Below are 18,413 nucleotides of genomic sequence, written 5' to 3'. Positions count from 1 at the left end.
AAACAATGTTGCTATAGTATGTCGCACGACCCTGCAGAATACAGATACTCATATGAGTTGCTGCACAATAAAAAAACTAGTCCAGTTTTTGTTTTTCATGTGAAAAAAACGATTTTATTTTATGTTCAATTAAAACAGAAATCTTATTTTTTAATGGCGCCACGGTAGCCGACTGGTTAGTAGAGCACAAACAAATTGATTATGATACTGTTGATGGGCTGAAATTCTGAGTATTTTATTTTTTATTAATTTTAAGTTGTTTCTAAACAAATCATTGGTTATCAACATAGTTGTCATTTGATATGGAACTCGATATGTTGTCGTTTAATGGTTGCACCTCTAGTACCACTATCTCCAAATTTACTGAAACTGAAAAAAGTATACACTGCAATATTTAGCTTGTCTGATAAAAATTAAACATATGACTTTATTTGTTTTGTTTTAAATTTTCTCTTTAAAAAAAGTTGATAAAATTAAAAAAATCTGATAAATTGTTGAAATGTGAAGTCCCTTGAGGAAAAAAAGAAATCTGCCCATAGCACAGCAACACACAAATTACGCAAACGATGTCCTCCCCTAGTGGCTAAAAACATCATATGGGATGACGTCAGAGCCATTTAAAAGGACGTTAATCTGATGGCATTTTGAACGCGTGCTGCATTGAAAAGGCGCACACGCACGATTCCGTGCTCGTGAACACCCCCCCTCCCCTCCCTCCCGCCCTCTCTCGCTCGCTCGCTCCGTGCGCGCTCCCGCCCCTGACGCCAGCTCGGAGGGAGCCGCGGGCACAGAAGAGCCTCGGCGGGAGAGTGAGAAAGATGGAGGTGCGGCGCGGAGGTAGACTGCTGTGGCTGGCCGCGCTGTCCGGCGTCCTCTGCGTGGACACGGTGCTCGGGAAATACGTCAAAGGCGTCGTGGACACCAAGGAGGTGAGTTTTATTTTTTTCTTCCTTTTTAAGTATTTGACGACGTCTATGTTGGAATCCTCCACGTTCCGCCGTTCTCAACACCTTCGCCTTCGGGTGTCGTCTGTTCGCTTCGTCCCAGCCGCAGACAGCTTAAGTGGGCTAGGAATCATGTACCCCCCTTCCGCTGTGGAGCGACTCAGCCGAGGAGACGCCGGTTACAGGTGTGCGTCACGTGATCGCGAGTTTGCCGTTCCGGTGTCGGTTCGGTGGCTCGGGCATCGAGGGTCGCAGGTTCGAGACCCGCCGCAGTGGTTGACTTAATGAGCAAATGCTGGAATTGTGCACGTGGCCGCGACTGGTTCCCCTCATCGCTGCTTAATGCAATGCAGTCAACTACAGATGCAGACCTCCGCCAAGGCCATACAGAGCCGCCTCCTGCATATGTCAGAATTGTGTCATGAATATTGCATACAACAAAAATGTCCAACATACCCTGCTCTAATGGACACCCTACCCCAATTAATTGCAAGAGGTGGCATGCTACACCTCAAATACACATTTCCTCCTCAGAAAAAAATAACTTATTACTTTAATTATTAATATGACAAATATGCATTTGAAACACCTTACCCTAAATTAACAGCTTTGCTTCTTTTTATTTCTCTTCAGGACAAATTAACATTACTACATCGATTATAAAAATGCATTTCTAACACCTTACTGCAAATGAATCGTTGTATGTGATGTTCACTTAAATAAATAGGCAGCACACCTCAAATAGACACCCCCCCCTTTCAATAAATTTTTTTTGCTAAAATTATTTTGATAAACATGCATTTAAAAACACCTTAGCCAAAATTGTGTATTTTGTTCACTTAAATAAATAGGCACCACCCCTCAAATAGACACCCCCCCTCAAGAATATTTTTTTTTGCTACAGTTATTATGATAAACATATCAACATATCGTAAATTACTATATTTTTTCAAGGGAGTAACTAAAAAAATCACACTCAACAATATTGTACAGTATAAAAAGTCAACATAATAACGTTTGCTCGGAAAATGTGACGAAACACGGCTGTACCTAATGTTCAGTTCAGGGTGTACCCTGCCTCCTGCCCGTTTTCTTGGGTACTCTTGTTTAATCCCACATCTCAAAAACAAGCGTGGTAGGTTGATTGAAGAGTCTAAATTGCCCTTTGGTGTGAATGTGTGAATGGTTGTTTGTTTATATGTGCCCTGCGATTGGCTGGCGACCAGTTCAGGGTGTATCCCGCCTCTTGCCCGACGATAGCTGGGTTGGGCTCCAACACGCCCGCGACCCTTGTGAGGATAAGCGGCTCACACAATGGATGGATGGTGCATTACTGCCACCAACTAATATTGTCCTTCCATTTCAAGAAAACCAATGTGAATTGATGGTGTCCAGCGGATGGTTTCTGAAGTGCACTCATATCCCAAATTATGCTTGTATCGCAAGACAAACAATTGGTCAAGTGACTGCTCGTATCTCGAAAAACTTGGAAGTCAAGGCACTCAAGGCATCGCTGTATTATTTGGTATTATTGTACAAGTAAATGTTTCCCGCATTTAAATCTTTACAACGAATTGATGTATTAATTCATTGTTGAGCATATTATGGAAATGTGGACAGATGGCTGCGACTGAACCCCCAATAACACAGTCTCTTCGTGTAATGCAATGCAGTTGACTAGATATGCACATGTATCTCTGCCTAGGGAAGATACCTTCAAATATAGCCAGCTCCTGCATATGTCAGAACTGTGTCATTGATATTGCATGCAACAAAAATGTCCATCATACTCTGCTCTAATAGACACCCTACCCCAATTAATTGGCAGAGGTAGCATCCGCTTGAATAAATAGACTTTTCTCTCCTCAGTCAAAAATAACTTATTTATGACTATGATTATGTAATACTACAATACTTTTCTAACACCTTACCCAGTTAATCACTGTGTGTATTTTACTTTTAATAGGTAGATGCCATACATATAATAGATCTCATTTTCCACCTCAGGAAAAAAAAAAATTGATGTATGTGTCATTCACTTGAATAAATAAATGCCGCACCTCAAATAGAAGCCAATTTTTTTCCCCCTCAGGAAAAAAGAATTTATTACTCCAGTTATGATTTGCTATTGTTTAGAAAATATATTTGGGACACCTTACCTTAATCCCTGTGTGTGTCGTTTACTTGAATACATCGACATTACACCTCAAATATTGCTTTATTTAACCTCCTATTTGAGATTGGTCCTGTATACAAAAATGCTTTTGTAATTTGTAACACCTTACAACTAATTAATCGCTGTGTGCGTCCATCAATTTAACCAACAGACACTGTTGTCCCCATTTTGATTCACATAAATAAATAAAAACCTGTTCGTTTTTGTTCGCAGTATCCTCAGGAAGAAAAAAAAATGATCATCATACTATTAGTTGGTTATTGTACAAGTGCATTTGTAACATTCATACATCCATCCATTTTCTGAGCCGCTTCTCCTCACTAGGGTTGCGTGCGTGCTGGAGCCTATCCCAGCTATCATCGGGCAGGACGTGGGGTACACCCTGAACTGGTTGCCAGCCAATCCCAGACATTTGTAACACCTTACCCAAAATTAATCGCTGTGTGCCATTCACTTGAATAAAGATACCATACCTCATATGGAAATTTCCAGTTCAGAAATGAAGTTGTATGACTATTAATTGATCCATCCATCGTCTGTACCGCTTATCCTCACTTGTGTCGCGGGAGTGCTGGAGCCTATCCGAGCTATTGTCGGGCGAGAGGCAGGATACACCCTGAACTGGTCGCCAGCCAATCGCAGGGCACATATAAACAAACAACCATTCGCACATTCACACCTACGGGCAATTTAGACTCTTCAATCAACCTACCACGCTTGTTTTTGAGATGTGGGATTAAACAAGGGTACCCAAGAAAACCCACGCAGGTACGGGGAGAAGATGCAAACTCCACACAAGCAGGGTCGGGATTTGAACCCCGGTTCTCATAACTGTGAGGCCACTGTGCCGCGACTATTAATTGAGAAAAAAATGCTTTTTGCACCATTCCCACTCTCAGAAACACGTTTATTACTGTTATTTAATATTGTGAAAAGCATTTGTAAAAAATAAAGGTCTCCCCCATTAAACACCTTACTCCTAATATATTTCTGTGTGTCATCCACTTGAATAGATGCCACACCTCCAATTGATACGTGGCTTTCACTATTTAATATGATATTAGGTGAAAGAAAAGTACAGTATATGCACTCCCCTCCAAAGGCTTTGGAACAGTGAGGCCAACTCCCTCATTTTTGCCATGTTGTGAAGCCTTACCCTTAATGAATTGTCCGAGATGCAGTGCACGTTGATATGTTAACACCACACCTCAAATTGATTCCTTTTTTTTTTTTTTTACCTCTGGCGCAACAAAAAGTACTTCTATTATTTGATATTATAAAAACAATCTCTCACCAGTTAAAAATTTAACCCCTAATTAAATGCTTTATGTCAGCCACTTGAATAGATGACACACCACAAATAGACTCCCCCTTAGTCCCTTCAGAAAAAAACATCTATTTAATAATACAATTCTACAAATGCATGTGTACACACATCAAATTAACGCCTCATTGCCCCCCTCAGATTATTTTTGTTACTATTTTTTAATATTATAAAAATGCAACTGTACACACAAAGATCTCCACCATTTATTAACACCTTACCCCTAATTCATCACTGTATGTTCCGTCCGTGTGAATAGTTGGTGTGCTGCATTCATGGTAGAAGAGCATTTAGAAATGCACCATGTATTTTTAAATTAGGGTATTTCTGCACGATTCTCAGGTTGTAGTGGGTTGCCAGGATTTGATGTAGCCGCCAACCATCTCGTGCGTTAGTGCGCGCTGGCACCGTTGGGACACGCCACACCAAACCCACAATCTATCAGGCGCTCCACAACCAACACACAATTTAAACCCAACTCCCGCTCTGACTAAATTAACAATGCCTCATTCACCAGTTTTTCTTCCTCGCACCACCTCAGACGTCGGCGCATCCCCAGGGTGGATGGATGGGCTGAAACAGGGGCTGTATTCATCCATCACGACTGGCGTGATGTCCTTTAACGCAGCACTGATTCTGTAAAGCTGCTCCAGCAGCAGTAATGTACAAGGTAGTCCCACTCATTTACCCCTTTTCCAAAAAATAAACCCCCTCCGCACTGAAAGATGCCAAACGCCAATTAATTGCACATTGGTACCAATAAACATCTCGCCTTAAATGAATGCCTCCTTTTAGCCCCGTCTGTGGTGCCAGTAGGTGGCACTAATGACTTTTACGATGACTGATACCACCATGTGTTGGCGTGAAAGTCTAGACTACTGCATGCACTGCCAACAGAGCAGATGTGGCATCTGTAAAGCTGACATCGTCAGTTGAGTTTAAAGAGAGTGCTACTCATTTCTGGATGAAATTGGAGCATATTTTTTCTGGCATCATATTTGCATTTTGGGTATTATGTGCGGGGGAAAAAAGAAATATAACCTAATAACCTGATGCGATTTCACAAGTTTATACAATTTTTTTTCTTCTGAAACCAAACATAATTTTTCTTTGTTTCATATACAGTACAGAAAAAAAGAAAGTGTTTTTATTTGACAGGGACAACATATTTAATTAATCATTTATTTGTAGGGGGGAATTCAATCATACATTTATATAAAAAAAATATATATTAAAAAAATGCATTTGTACAAAAAACAGAAGGAATAGCACAATGTCCATTGAATTGAAGCAAACAATGTGACAAAAACTGTTTAATCCTTTACATTCTGTTTGATTAAGACATTACTGTATGTTTGTATGAATAACAATATTATAGCGTGCTATTTCTATTTTTACAACCACACCAAATACAATTTTTGGGGGGGGGAAAACTGATACGGATTAATGGCATTTACATTCATTTTAATGCCGAAAGGTGATTTAAGGTTCAGGGTGTACCCTGCCTCTTGCCCGAAGATAGCTGGGATAGGCTCCAGCATGCCCGCAACCCTTATATAAAGTGGTACAGAAAATGGATGGATGGAAGATTATTTAAGCTACAAGAGTTTTGAGTTGAGAGTGTGGTCACACAACAAATTAAACTTGTATCTCAAGGCACCACTGTACTTACTCAATGTAAAGCCCTTGCATGTGGGAAAGGAGAGCCACAGTCAGTAATGCACTTTTCAGCCATTTATTGAACGCCAGGAGAACAGCAAAACACAATAAGCACACTGACCCAGAAGCTGCTTTCGGCCACAGCTCACACCTATCTATCTGTCTGTCTGTCTGTCTGTCTAAATTAAGTTTTTATATGGTCTCTACAGCAGATTTTCACCTGTTGTGGGTGGGTCTGGAACGTATCTGGTGTGATAAACGGTGGTTCACTACATGTAGACTTAATGAGCCTGTGTTCCCGCGAAAGAGCTTAAATTTGTCACATTTGCATTAATGGCATCACTTAATTACATTGTCATTTGGAATCCTTTTTTCCCCATGGCCCCAGAATGCGTCACAGATCATCTGGCGACTGAAGTACAACGGAGCGCTTTCAACGCCGCCAGGCGGCACTGCGCTTGCCATATCGACTGTGCGTGTTTGCGTGTCTTTTTGCCCCAAGGTCACTGGCTGTTGGAACATTCGTGCCGACATCTCTCGACACTGTGTGGTGCTGTCACATGACTTTGCTTACACTGGGGAAACGTTGCTAGAAGGACAGATGCAAAGTTGATCCAAAGGCATCGGTGCGGCCGAGAGAGCGTTAACCGGCTGGGTCTGGTCGATGTCGGCAATCAGCCTAAGTGGCTGATGGCCTGCACTAAAACATCCCTTCGGAGCGGCGGTCGTGAGGGTGAAGGTCAGGGGAAGATCGCAGCAGGGAACATCTTGGCAAGGAGACGGAATACAAACTTTTCAGTGCACTGACGACATACACAAATCTATCATGCACAACTTTAAGGAAATGTCCATTCATCCATTGTGTGAATGGCTTCTTCCTTCTACTTGCAGATGCAGAGCCCAAACTTCGGGGGGGGGGGGCGATTGCCGGTAAAGACAATATAAGCAATTTAACTTGTAGAAGCAGCACTTCATATACTCCACTGTGTGTATATGGCACATGGACACATCACCATGCACTGTACTACAGTGAGGACCTCGTTTATCAAAGGAGAATATTTTTGTCAACTATTATTCCACTGCTTTACTGATGTTTCATGTTTTTGCAGTGGTATCATTTCAGTACCGGTATCGGGGTACGTTATGCAGGTGCAAGTATCAAAGCAAGCACACACAATACTTGCATCTCCCGCCCTGATGTGTTGAAAGCAATTGTCATTGACGAGTATTTTAAACGTCCCACCAAATGTTGGCGCTGAGGTTGTCAAATTTTCTGATCACGTGATCCCATGTCGCTGGTTCCAGTTACGGTAAAATCTTCTGCCTTAGCTGACAACATTTCTGGGTCTGATCTGTCGGATTTTGACCTCCTGAAGTCAAAAAAGCGTCATCGATTTCCTCAAAACTTTGTGGATTTGTGCTCGTCACTCTGACTTGTGTACAAATCCGTCGTGGAAACGAAACTGTTGTTTGTCTTACAAGAATAGAATCATTTCACGAAAATAACGTCGTAATCTTAGAAGCATTAACAAATAACTACATTTTAAAAAACTGAGAATTTGATCACCTCTCTTGCTCGGTCAAAACTATTTTGAACAAATATCAGTAATAGGGTATTAGGCTGATTTTATTATATTAATAATTTACAGTGGACCCTTGGTTTACGAACGACACGGGTTTAATTCATTCCACGACAATGCTCATAACTCAAAACACTCATTACAAATAATCTTTCCTCATTGAAATAAATGGACATGCCATTATCTGTTCCAGCCTCCCCTCCCCCACAAAAAAAACTGTTGTAATGTGTATTTTGATGAGTAAAAAATAGCACTCCATAATATTGTACTTTATAAAAACATACAGTAATACATAATTAAATAGAATTTAAAAGAAAGTTGTTGTCGCACTGCACCAACTGAATGCCGCTCCTTCTGGTGTGCCTGCCGTGGCCACCTGAGGAAAGTATGTGACAGACAGATATACTGTACTGTTCATTGACGAATTTACTATACAGTAAATTCCACTTGAGTTTTAGACTTGAATGCAGAAGCCAATCATATTTGCAGCAGGACGTGTTCTGACGAGAACACAAGTGGGATTCGTATGAACATCTCAACTCCTCTCTCAGCTCATCAGAATGGCATTAATAGTTGTCATTCTACGCGGAAGATAAAGAATATGGGGCATATTCTCCTGTATGCTTAAATCAGAAAAGGCGCTGAGCTTCGCGGTTTTCTGACTGCTCCCATTTTGTCGTCCACTTAATTTTGACATTTGCGCACCTTCTTGTTATTTACGGAGTAACCCTGAAGTGTGGGCCGAGCACGCGTTCTGCCAAAGACTTAACAGTAAGCGTGTTTCCTCATCTGTACTGTGGAGACTAAAGTAGGTCTAGTGCCCTAGGAAGGTGAAACATCATCAGAATCCTCTTTATTTGCCAAGTATGTCCAGAAAGCACACAAGGAATTTGTCTCCGGTAGTTGGAGCGGCTCTAGTACGACAACAGACAGTCAATTGACGGAGAACACTTTTGAGATAATGCATAACGCACGTTTTGATTTTGTTAACTGCTCCTGTGTTCCGAGCCTCCGACAGTGCTGACTGTGTGACCCACACCTGGCGCATGTATGATCACCAACTGCCCAACGGCCATAATGTGTCCCTGCCACATTACGCCGATCGATGGTCGAATGTCGACATATTATGTCACATTAGTTGGAGAAGACAAATTCAGCGCCATTAGATTATTTTCCATGCACCTGCGAGGGTCATTTTCGCTTCAAATGTGCATTATGGCGGCTCGGAGTCTGAAAACGTTGCCCACAGCAACTACAGTCAGCATGATGATGTGTTAGATTATGAATCATTTGTTTTCATTTGAGCTATGTCATCATCGGTCGTGAAATCCGTTTTAGTGACGTCCCCGTGTGTGTGGCGCTAGTACGGTTGCTGTGCAACGCTCATCAACGGCTGACTGACTCGCTTTCCTATTGATGGCCCGACTGCTGTCCGTCCAAACATGCGTTTACTAATAAGCACAGAATCCTGATAAAATAAAATTTATTGTACAGGATTGATTTAATAGGTAATACAAAAACTCACGCTCCTTCGAAGAAGCCAGTTCGACGAGCGGTGCTCACGTCTCATTGGCAACGCCTAACTCCCGGGTCCGCTGTCGCGGTTAATTTCACATTTCAAGTGTTGGCATACTTTTCAAATGGATTTCTATGGCAATCACGTGTCACTTGCCAGTTATTCCCTCTCCCCTGAGACTTCGGTGAGTGTCGCTTAATGGGTGGTTGCGCACATATTCGCACGGTATGTACGGGAGTGTGTCGGAAGTCATATTCGGGAGAATCGGCGCCGCTTGACAGCATGCAAGACAGGCGCGTAAAAAGAAGACCAACGCACAAAAGAGAGAATATCACCCAATATGACCGTGAGTACTGTTATACTCTCTCGCTACATGCTGTTGCTGAACCGTTTGTGTTCAGTCCGTTGCTTAAATGGTTAAAGCACCGCAACATTGATGCTAATTAGCATTAGCATCAAATTGGCTGGGCCTCTCTTTCGGCAGTTTTAAAGAAACAAGGTGTAATTCTCTTCGTGCTATGTTTAGTGTGACAGGAAACTTCAACTGGGAGACACAAACAGGTTGTAGTCTCGTTGAATTCACTGCCACCACACAGCGCTTGTATATCTGGTGTGCGCTCGCAAGTCGAAGCAAAAAATCAGTCGAACAACGTCTCGTATCTCGAAAAACCTGTATCTCAAGGCACCACTGTACTACTTCACTTTTAAATCATAACTCTCAATCAAGCCTAATGTAAAACATGCAATGATGCAACACAGGAAATTAATCATTTGACTGTGTTTAAGTGTCTTTGTGTGCAGACACCTATTAAGCATTTGTGGATTAGATCAGGAAGCCATTAAAACCTTTGGAAATGAACGCAAACATGCCCTTCAAAGTTTTTGTTTTTTCCAACTTCCCATTTCAAATCCAGCCACTCGCGTTCATCATCAACTCTTGAGTCTGAATTCAAGAGCCCCCTCCTGAATGCAAGATTGATGCATTTTAATAAGATCATACTGTAAAAGGGCTTTAAAGGGAGAGTGGCGGATTATGATTAGCGCTTCTGCCTCGCAATTCTGAAGTATATGGGTTTGAAGCTGTTTCATGCGGGGGTTTTAAATGAATTTTACATCGATGTGAATGTAAAAGTAAACGCTTAGTTGTCTTACAAGTGCCCTGTGATTGTCTGGCGACCAGTCCAACGGTGTACCTCACCTCTTGCCCTAGATCATCCAACTCACCCGCAACTCTGAGGACAAGCGCTGTAGAAAACGTATTGAAAAAGGACTGGCAGACTTCATTATCATTATTTCCTACCTTAAAAATTCCGCAGGTCTGAAATCCTAAATCCTGCCAAAGCGCTTTGAACAGTGCCAAAAATCCTTCATACTGTCATCAAAGTGAACGCAATCCGAGCCAGTGCATTTCTTTTTAATGAGTGTTATGATAAGATGCATTGACGTGTGTGTGTGTGTGTGTGTGTGCGCGTGCGTGTGTTTGAGAAGGACGGCTTTCATGTGTCCGTCTGTTGCCTTCCGTGTGTGTGTTTGTGTGTGTGTGTTTTCCCCATGTGTTTGTGTTGTAGTGTTGCGTATCCCTGACTAATGAATCATTGAGAGGCCCGGCGGTCAGTGGGTGACTCCACGAGGTGATTGGTAATTAATTGTTAATGAGGCGGAGCAGGCATACGGAGGTCTGGAGAGAGGGAGTGAGAACCACACAGATGAAAGGACAGATTGCCAGGGAGGAAAGCGGGAAAACGGAATGCTAAATCGACTGGATGCGGCGTCGAAGGGTAGCGCTTGATTAATGGCCTGCGTGGAAAAAAACATGCCGACCGTTTGAGGTACTTACAAGAAAATGCGCAGTAGTGTACCTTTTTATTTCTGCTGTTCACCTAACATTATGACTATTGTGACCTAATTCTAGAAAAATATGTTTCGATTTATTTATTTTTTTCTCCTCTTATGGCTTTATTCTCGTATCATTAGAACTTTATTCGTGTAACATTATGACTATTCTCATCAGCTTTTATTGTTGGCATTTTTCTTGCATTCAATTCTCGTAAAAGAACTTACCTTAAAATTACAACTTTATTTGTTTTAAGTAATAGGGCTTTACTTAAAAAAATAGTGAAAAGAAAACAGTACAAATAAAATGCACAAAACATTATAACTTTATTCTCATATTATTTTGACTTTGGATTCATAACATTATGACTTTATTTTTAGAGTGTAATTCTCGAATTAAGGCCATAGCTCGTAAAGGCACACATCAACACACAAATACTACAGTATGTTCAGTAATTACGCTTGATAAGACCAGTTTATATCTTTACATTCTCTTTTATTAGACTTTATACCGATTTTATCGGCCTTATCGGTATCGGCCGATAATTAGCATTTTATGCTGATCGACTTTAATTTCATAATTTGCCGATCCGATCAATGACGTCATTAATCGGCTCCGCAAAAGATATTTACTCCGCGTCGCCATAGTGCACAGTATATTTGAATCCAAAAGCTAGTTTATTTTTAGCCTTGTCGCGTGTCTTTTGGCGTAGTCCTGTAAATATCTGACGGCCAATAAAGTTATTTAAAAAAAAAAAAACATATCGGCTGTATGGAACAGACAACACATCTGAGAGAGACAACGCGTAATCACACTACAAGACAAATATGCTCTTTCACGATTGCACTATGTCAGACTACTGCAATAAAGTCTTGTATTCCGATACCATCGCATCCTGTTTTTTCCGATCACTGAGCTTCATCATGTCAACGCAAACGTGACCATGGTTACCATGGTGACGACAACAATATGGATCGCGCCGTGTGTTTGTAAGAACAAAAAGGGGAAAAACTTTGGTACAAACTTTGGTACAAGGAACATATTTTACAATTGAAAAATCTCACGGCACACCAAAAAACAAAAATGCCACAAAAAGTGGATACATTTACTTCCTGCCATCTAATAGGAGACCATTAATTTGTTCTGTCTGTCACTGTGCCTCACTGGCACAAATAGATGATCAAAGATACATTATTTATTGTAAATATAATTTTTTGAGCAATTAAGTACGCAAGTATATACAGTAAAAGAACAGATCATTTAAATAGACACATTCCTCCATCCTGATCGTTATCGTTTTTTTTAAACTCGTTGATAGGCCGCAAAAATCCTGATCGTGTAAAGCCTATCTTTTATTATGTTTACAGTGAACCCCTGTACTCGTCTCGGACAGAGACCCAAGCGCTGCCGTGCATGAATAGCAAAAATCCACGAGTAATTGATACACACCCCAAAAAGCTTTGTAATTGCCGAGAGATGTCACAAGATGGCTTCAACTCACCCCAACATAGTTCCTTTGCACCATAATGTCACAAGATGAGGCCAAAGTAATACTCATTATACAGGGCTTTGGTCTGAGCACAAAAACAACGAATAGATGACTTTTTCAGCAAATTAGGGAGACTCCGTTAAAAAAGCAAATATATGAATTTGCAAATGCTGAACTGCAAATATAACCATTAATTGTTTTGTGAAATACTGGGCTATTTTTCGTTTTGAAAAAACACTCAGTAAAAGTTTATTTCAATGCGGAAAGTGTATTTGATATGCAAGTAAAACAAGTGAGCTTGTTCACAGAATGAATTAAACTCCTAAGTCAAGATGCCACAGTACTTGAACATCAGATAGTTGTTTGTTTATCGATACCGTACCAAGGAAAAAACAAACGCGATAACAATATTTTATGTCGCAATGAAAGGGGAAAAACGCACATTTAAAAAAAATCCTACTGTGTGTGCGTTTTGAAGCTCAAGGAAAGGAGCAATTCATCGCAAACGGAAGTCAAATCATTAAGGCACTCTTAAGCTTTATTGTTTAATGTGAGCCACAGTGGGCGCCAGTGTGATTGAGTCGCACACGTGAAAGACGAACACGCGAATGACTGCTCGGCCAAACAAAAAGCGTTTGTCCTTAATGACCGCCTCTGCCTTTTTCTGTTTGCCGTGTCTATGGCAGCCGTGAGACTAAGGCATGCTGCCGTCGTCATGGTGACAAACGGCGGGCAATAGCGCGGCGACCGATGCGGGCCTGCCGTGAGTTCAATGACATCCCCCTTGGAGTGGGGATTGTGGCTCGGTTCCATCTCGGTTGTCACGGACACACGGGGACGGGGGGAGCGGGGCGTTGTGGAACCTTCGGGGGTGCCTCGGGGTCCAGGGAGTTATAACCTGAAGGTTCCAGGGGCCCAAAGCCGGCTATCTAGCAGATGGCATCTGAATTATGGCTGTGCTTTTGTTCAAGTTGATGTATGGTGGCGAAAGCTGGCGACGCAACACTGATTTTACTTCTCAGCAGCAGCATTACAAGGCTTGTTTATGTCGTAAGGCACAGGTAATTACTGTATAATAGTGCATGGCAGATTTCCCCCCCCCCCCAGCTCTGGCTGTTCATAGTAAGGACAGAGTTCATAGCAACCAGCAGCCACTTTTTAATAACTGAGAAGGAGAAGCACGTTTTAGCCTGCAGAAGGGGCCCACCCTCTGTGAGTAGTAAAGACATTGTGTGTACGACGTTGGGAACCAGGAATAGGGTTCAACGTTAAATATCGCCTGATGTGAGGTATCGTCGCAAATTGATTTTTTTTTCCCTTGCTTTTTCTGCGCGATGGGAGATGAACGATATATTTTTTTTCTTAATACCACCACTATCACGTTGCAACAGAAACGAGCAATACTTTACAAAAATGCACTATGAGAGCACACAACAGAGCAGAGAACGTTTTGCCATGACCAACCAATCAGAGGAAATTCTGACGTTGAGGACCAGCGAGTTTGACTTGTGAGGATGAATATCAACTCTGATTAGGTAACGGAACAGTCCCATTGTTAATATACTTTACATTACACTGGGCAGGACTACTGATTCTGACGGCCTGGGCAGATTAGTTTGGCATGGCAACACCTAGAGGCTAAACTCTGATTGGACCAAACATTACCATACACATACTGGAAGCAGTGCAGCTGAGAGAAATACTAAATGCTAAAAAAATTAGCATAATTTCAATGAACAAATATTAAAATCTAGGTTGTAAATCAGGTCATTGCCAGCAGAGAACTGATGGCCCACAACTGGTAGAAAGGAGCAGAAATGTTCTTAAATGTCATACAAATGTAAATGTAAGATAAAACAAATATTTATTATAATATTATATTAAAGACACTTGTCTACTCCATTTTATCGACTTTGGGTTCCAATATTTTGTAACTTTTCCAATCCTTGTAATGACTACTTTGCCAAACAGTGACAAATGGCAAATCTAGTGCCTTTTTGTGGTGTTATTGCAGACTTTTGGAGAATCTGAGATCTCCAGAGCAGGAGAAGACCCCCTATTTTTGCTCTTGGAGTTAGCACTTCCTCTCCAAGCCATCAAATGACACTTCTCAATTAGTGTGTATATCCATGCTTGTGGCATATGCAACAGTCAAAAAAGGCCAAACACAAATACCCCCTGCCCCCACGTCAACAATTTGACCAAACGTTCAATGTGTCAGCTATCAGAAACTACCCTTGATAACAGTGTTAGGTAATGGTTATCTGTGCTCACACTGCAGCTCTGCATACCTTTTGTTTTTGACATCATAGTGTTCCAAGTAATCCGACCGTCTCTTGTGAATGCCTCTGGATCCTTGCCCAGCCAAGCTGCCAATTTACAGGCGGTAAATAGGTGTGGTGGCACTATTATGTAAGTTAGCTGCACTGTGACAGCACAATTCGGCAAAGTTCAGAACAGCCCGCTCACAGACACATTTTTCAGAAATAGGCAGAGAAAATATGTACTTGGTTGCTTAATTTCACCCTTGATGGGTGGGCAAAAACTCAGAGTCTCAACTGTTTTTATACAAGACATAAGCTCAATTTAATACGCATCCGTTAATGTAAAGTTTGTTTATGTTGACTCCACAGGACTGGGTTTTCCTCACACGGTTCTGCTTCCTCACCGACTTCGGACGCTTGGACTTCCGGTTCCGTTACCCTAAGGTAAGATGATTTCAGTGTACATGTGTGGCTGTATGGGAAAGTGAGAGAGAAAGAGAGAGAGAGAGAGAGAGAGAGAGAGTATGTGTGCATGTGAGAGAGCGTGCGAGAGAGAGAGAGAGATTGCTTCCATGTCACTATGTCCCCCAGTCTGCCTCCATGATCATCTTTACCATTTCCTTCCTTTTTCTCACCTCATGTCACCCATCAATGACTTTTAATTACCTTGTTTTCTACAGGTACCTAGCTTGCTAACCAGTTATCTAATTTTTCCACTTTTCATTAGCTTGTTATCAAGTGTTCTACCAATTGTCCAGTTAGCCAAAAGGATATACGTATTGCTAAATACCTAGTTTCTCAGTTATTAAGTTGGTAAGGTAGCTGGTTAGCTTGTCAGGCATATTGCATATTGGGAGGGAGGGTGTGTCAAATGTGTCAACCCCAAAATTCCCTTTTCTCTTATCTAGCTACCTAGCTATCTAGTTGCTTCGGCCATATATGTCAAACTCAGGCCCACAGGCCAAATCTGGTCCGCAATGTAATTATATTCGGCCCACCAGAGCATGTCAAATGTGTATTAGACCTGGCCTGCCAGTATATAGTGCATGTGCCGTTAATACTGCAAATCCCAGAATGCTTTGCTAATGTGTTAGCGAGTCAGTCGAGACCGGCACGCGCCCCCTCCTTTTCTGTTTCAGTCATTAGCAACTATGCCACCAGTCTCCTTTGGCAAATTTACCCCAAAATGGCCAAACAAAATAAAGAAAAGAGTAGCTTTCAAGACATCTGAGAGGCAGAATATCTGTTCACAACAGATTTTAGATTTCAGATCTACAGATTATATTTATTTAAATAAGAAGCAAATACCACTGATGTGTCTTTTATTGAACATTTGAGTTCTCGTGTGTATATAATATACAATTTTGCTTCTTCCAGATTCAGTTGTTTGTTGTCATATGATCAGGTTTAACATTAGCTATCTGGAGAGAAAGGAAAACAGGCACAATCACAGTCAATTTTCAATAAATATTGAGTTTTGCCCAATTTTTTATTTTGGCCCACTGTGAATTTGAGTTTGACACCCCTGACTTAGGCAGTACACTAGGGTAGTTAGTTAGTGGCAAATGAGTCAGCAAAGAAATGAGCTCTGTTCGGAATCACTCCTTCCCTACTCCCTAATCACTATAGGGAGATTTTTATATAGTGAACTAAATAATAATTCATCAGTCAAATGAAAAATACTTTTGGAACATCACTCAGGGCCGCCGTTAATTACGTCATCGCTGTTGCATAATTGCAATGTACCAGATCACCGTCAACTAGTACTAATAAATATTTCACAAAAATTATATTATAATAACATTTTGTTTAAAGCTGAGTATATTTTACAAAATGAATACAAACAAACTAGTTACTGTATCTAGCTAGCTACTGGCTAGTTTGTAGTATGGTAGTTGGGTGGCAACGTCGTTATCTAGCTCTAGTTATCTCTTCCTTCCTCTGGCTCTTCCCAACTCTTCCTCTTCTTCCTTCCCTCCCTCCTCTTCCTCCACTCTGCTTTAGCCGTAACCTCTCCTCTCGATTTAGCCGTGCAGAGTTGGCGGTGGCGGACACATTTTGTCATTGCAATCTCCAGCTGCCTTCTCTTTGATCCGTGCACATCGCTCACTCGCCTCGCCTCTTAATACCACCCTTTCACTTTCCAACCCTCCCTTACGTGTCTCTATGCAGTCTCGCTGCTGTCAGAACATATTACTCTACTTTGATGATTCCTCTCAATGGCCAGCTGTGTACAAGAGGCCCGAAAAGGTGAGCCTTTCTGACACTATTATTCAAGAAAGATTTATCGGAAAGTAACATAGAATAATGTGAGCGTATACGATTCAACACACGCCAAAAGTTGTACAATTTGGAGAAAAATATGCCTCAAAAGTCAAACTGCCCTTCTACATGCAGTTTGTCAAACATCTTCAAGGGGTGAGGAGTTTTTTTTCTTTTATTTTACTGTGGTTAACTTATTTATTACACCATTATGACAGTTACAACTCATGGAATGTTTGATTTTGAGGTTCTAGCTATTGTATATTACACAGACTATATAACAGTGTATATTTGTATATAAATATATGTAAGATAAATGTAATTTTTCAATATAAATTGTTTATTTTTAACTGAAATACATAAATTGTTTATTTGTGTGTGTACACACACAGAGAGAGAGAGAGAGAGAGAGAGAGAGAGAGAGAGAGAGAGAGAGAGAGAGAGAGAGAGAGAGAGAGAGAGAGAGAGAGAGACTGACTAATTTGGTTGCTCTATATGCGCCCTAATTTCTGAATAGTGTGGCAAAAAAACAGACGTTGCGTACAGGTGCCCTTTCATTTGAGGAAGAAAAAAACATTACATTACAAACGCTCGCGTACATGAACATAGTTTTCTGATGGCAAGCTGTTAGCTGCAGTTACAGAAAATTGAGAAGCGTAAATGGAATTATTTCCAAAGCTTAACGGCACCGCTACGATTTGAGAACATTTTGGATTCAAGCCAGATCAACGTGGCCATCCCGCGAACACAAACGAGCTGGTATGTCGAATTTGTATGAAGTCGGAACAAAGACATCACAACTTAAAACCTCAAAGTGACAAAATCTTATTTTAAACACAACCATCCCACCCGATTTCTTCAGTAGGGAACAAAAAACACGGTGGGACATTTCTCGTCAGCTTCCAATTATTTACCCAACAATGCAAGTACAAACATGAATGTGGCGCATGTATGCTCACATTATATACAGTATAGTGTTAGTATTTTAACAGATAAAGCCATTGAACATGTTGACAAAGCAGCGTTTAAAGAAAGGCTGCAGACTTTTGAAAAGTAGTATAAATCTTGAATCAAAACAGGTTGCTTTGCTCTACGATGTAGAATAATGTGGCTACTTGGCACTTTGTCTTAATCAACAGAAAACCTGATTGGCAGTATATTGCCCGTTAAGGCATTAATGACTGTTTATACCGCTGTGCCAAATTTTAATGTGTTGAAATGTAATTTTTGTGATCAAAGCCTGAATCCGTTTTATTTATATTTTTTATCTAAGATATTTTCCCAGCTATGAACGGGCAGGAGGCGGGGTACACCCTGAACTGGTTGCCAGGCAATCGCAAGGCACATATAAACAAACAACCATTC

The 18,413-nt window shown here is 41.1% G+C and overlaps 1 protein-coding gene across 1 annotated transcript in view; it reads left to right on the top strand.

Annotated features, from left to right (window-relative positions):
* Positions 1-788: 788 nt before the first annotated feature.
* tmem145 (transmembrane protein 145) overlaps positions 789-18,413 on the top strand; it is a 43,577-nt gene continuing 25,952 nt past the window's right edge. The window contains exons 1-3 of the mRNA XM_061675628.1: positions 789-929; positions 15,156-15,230; positions 16,959-17,036. Coding sequence (XP_061531612.1) covers positions 819-929; positions 15,156-15,230; positions 16,959-17,036 — 264 coding nt within the window. The 5' untranslated portion in view covers positions 789-818. The remainder of the gene's footprint in view (positions 930-15,155; positions 15,231-16,958; positions 17,037-18,413) is intronic.

Source organism: Phycodurus eques, chromosome 4 (genome assembly GCF_024500275.1).
Source record: "Phycodurus eques isolate BA_2022a chromosome 4, UOR_Pequ_1.1, whole genome shotgun sequence".
Taxonomy (NCBI): Eukaryota; Metazoa; Chordata; class Actinopteri; order Syngnathiformes; family Syngnathidae; genus Phycodurus; species Phycodurus eques.
This window is presented reverse-complemented; position numbering and strand designations above follow the sequence as displayed.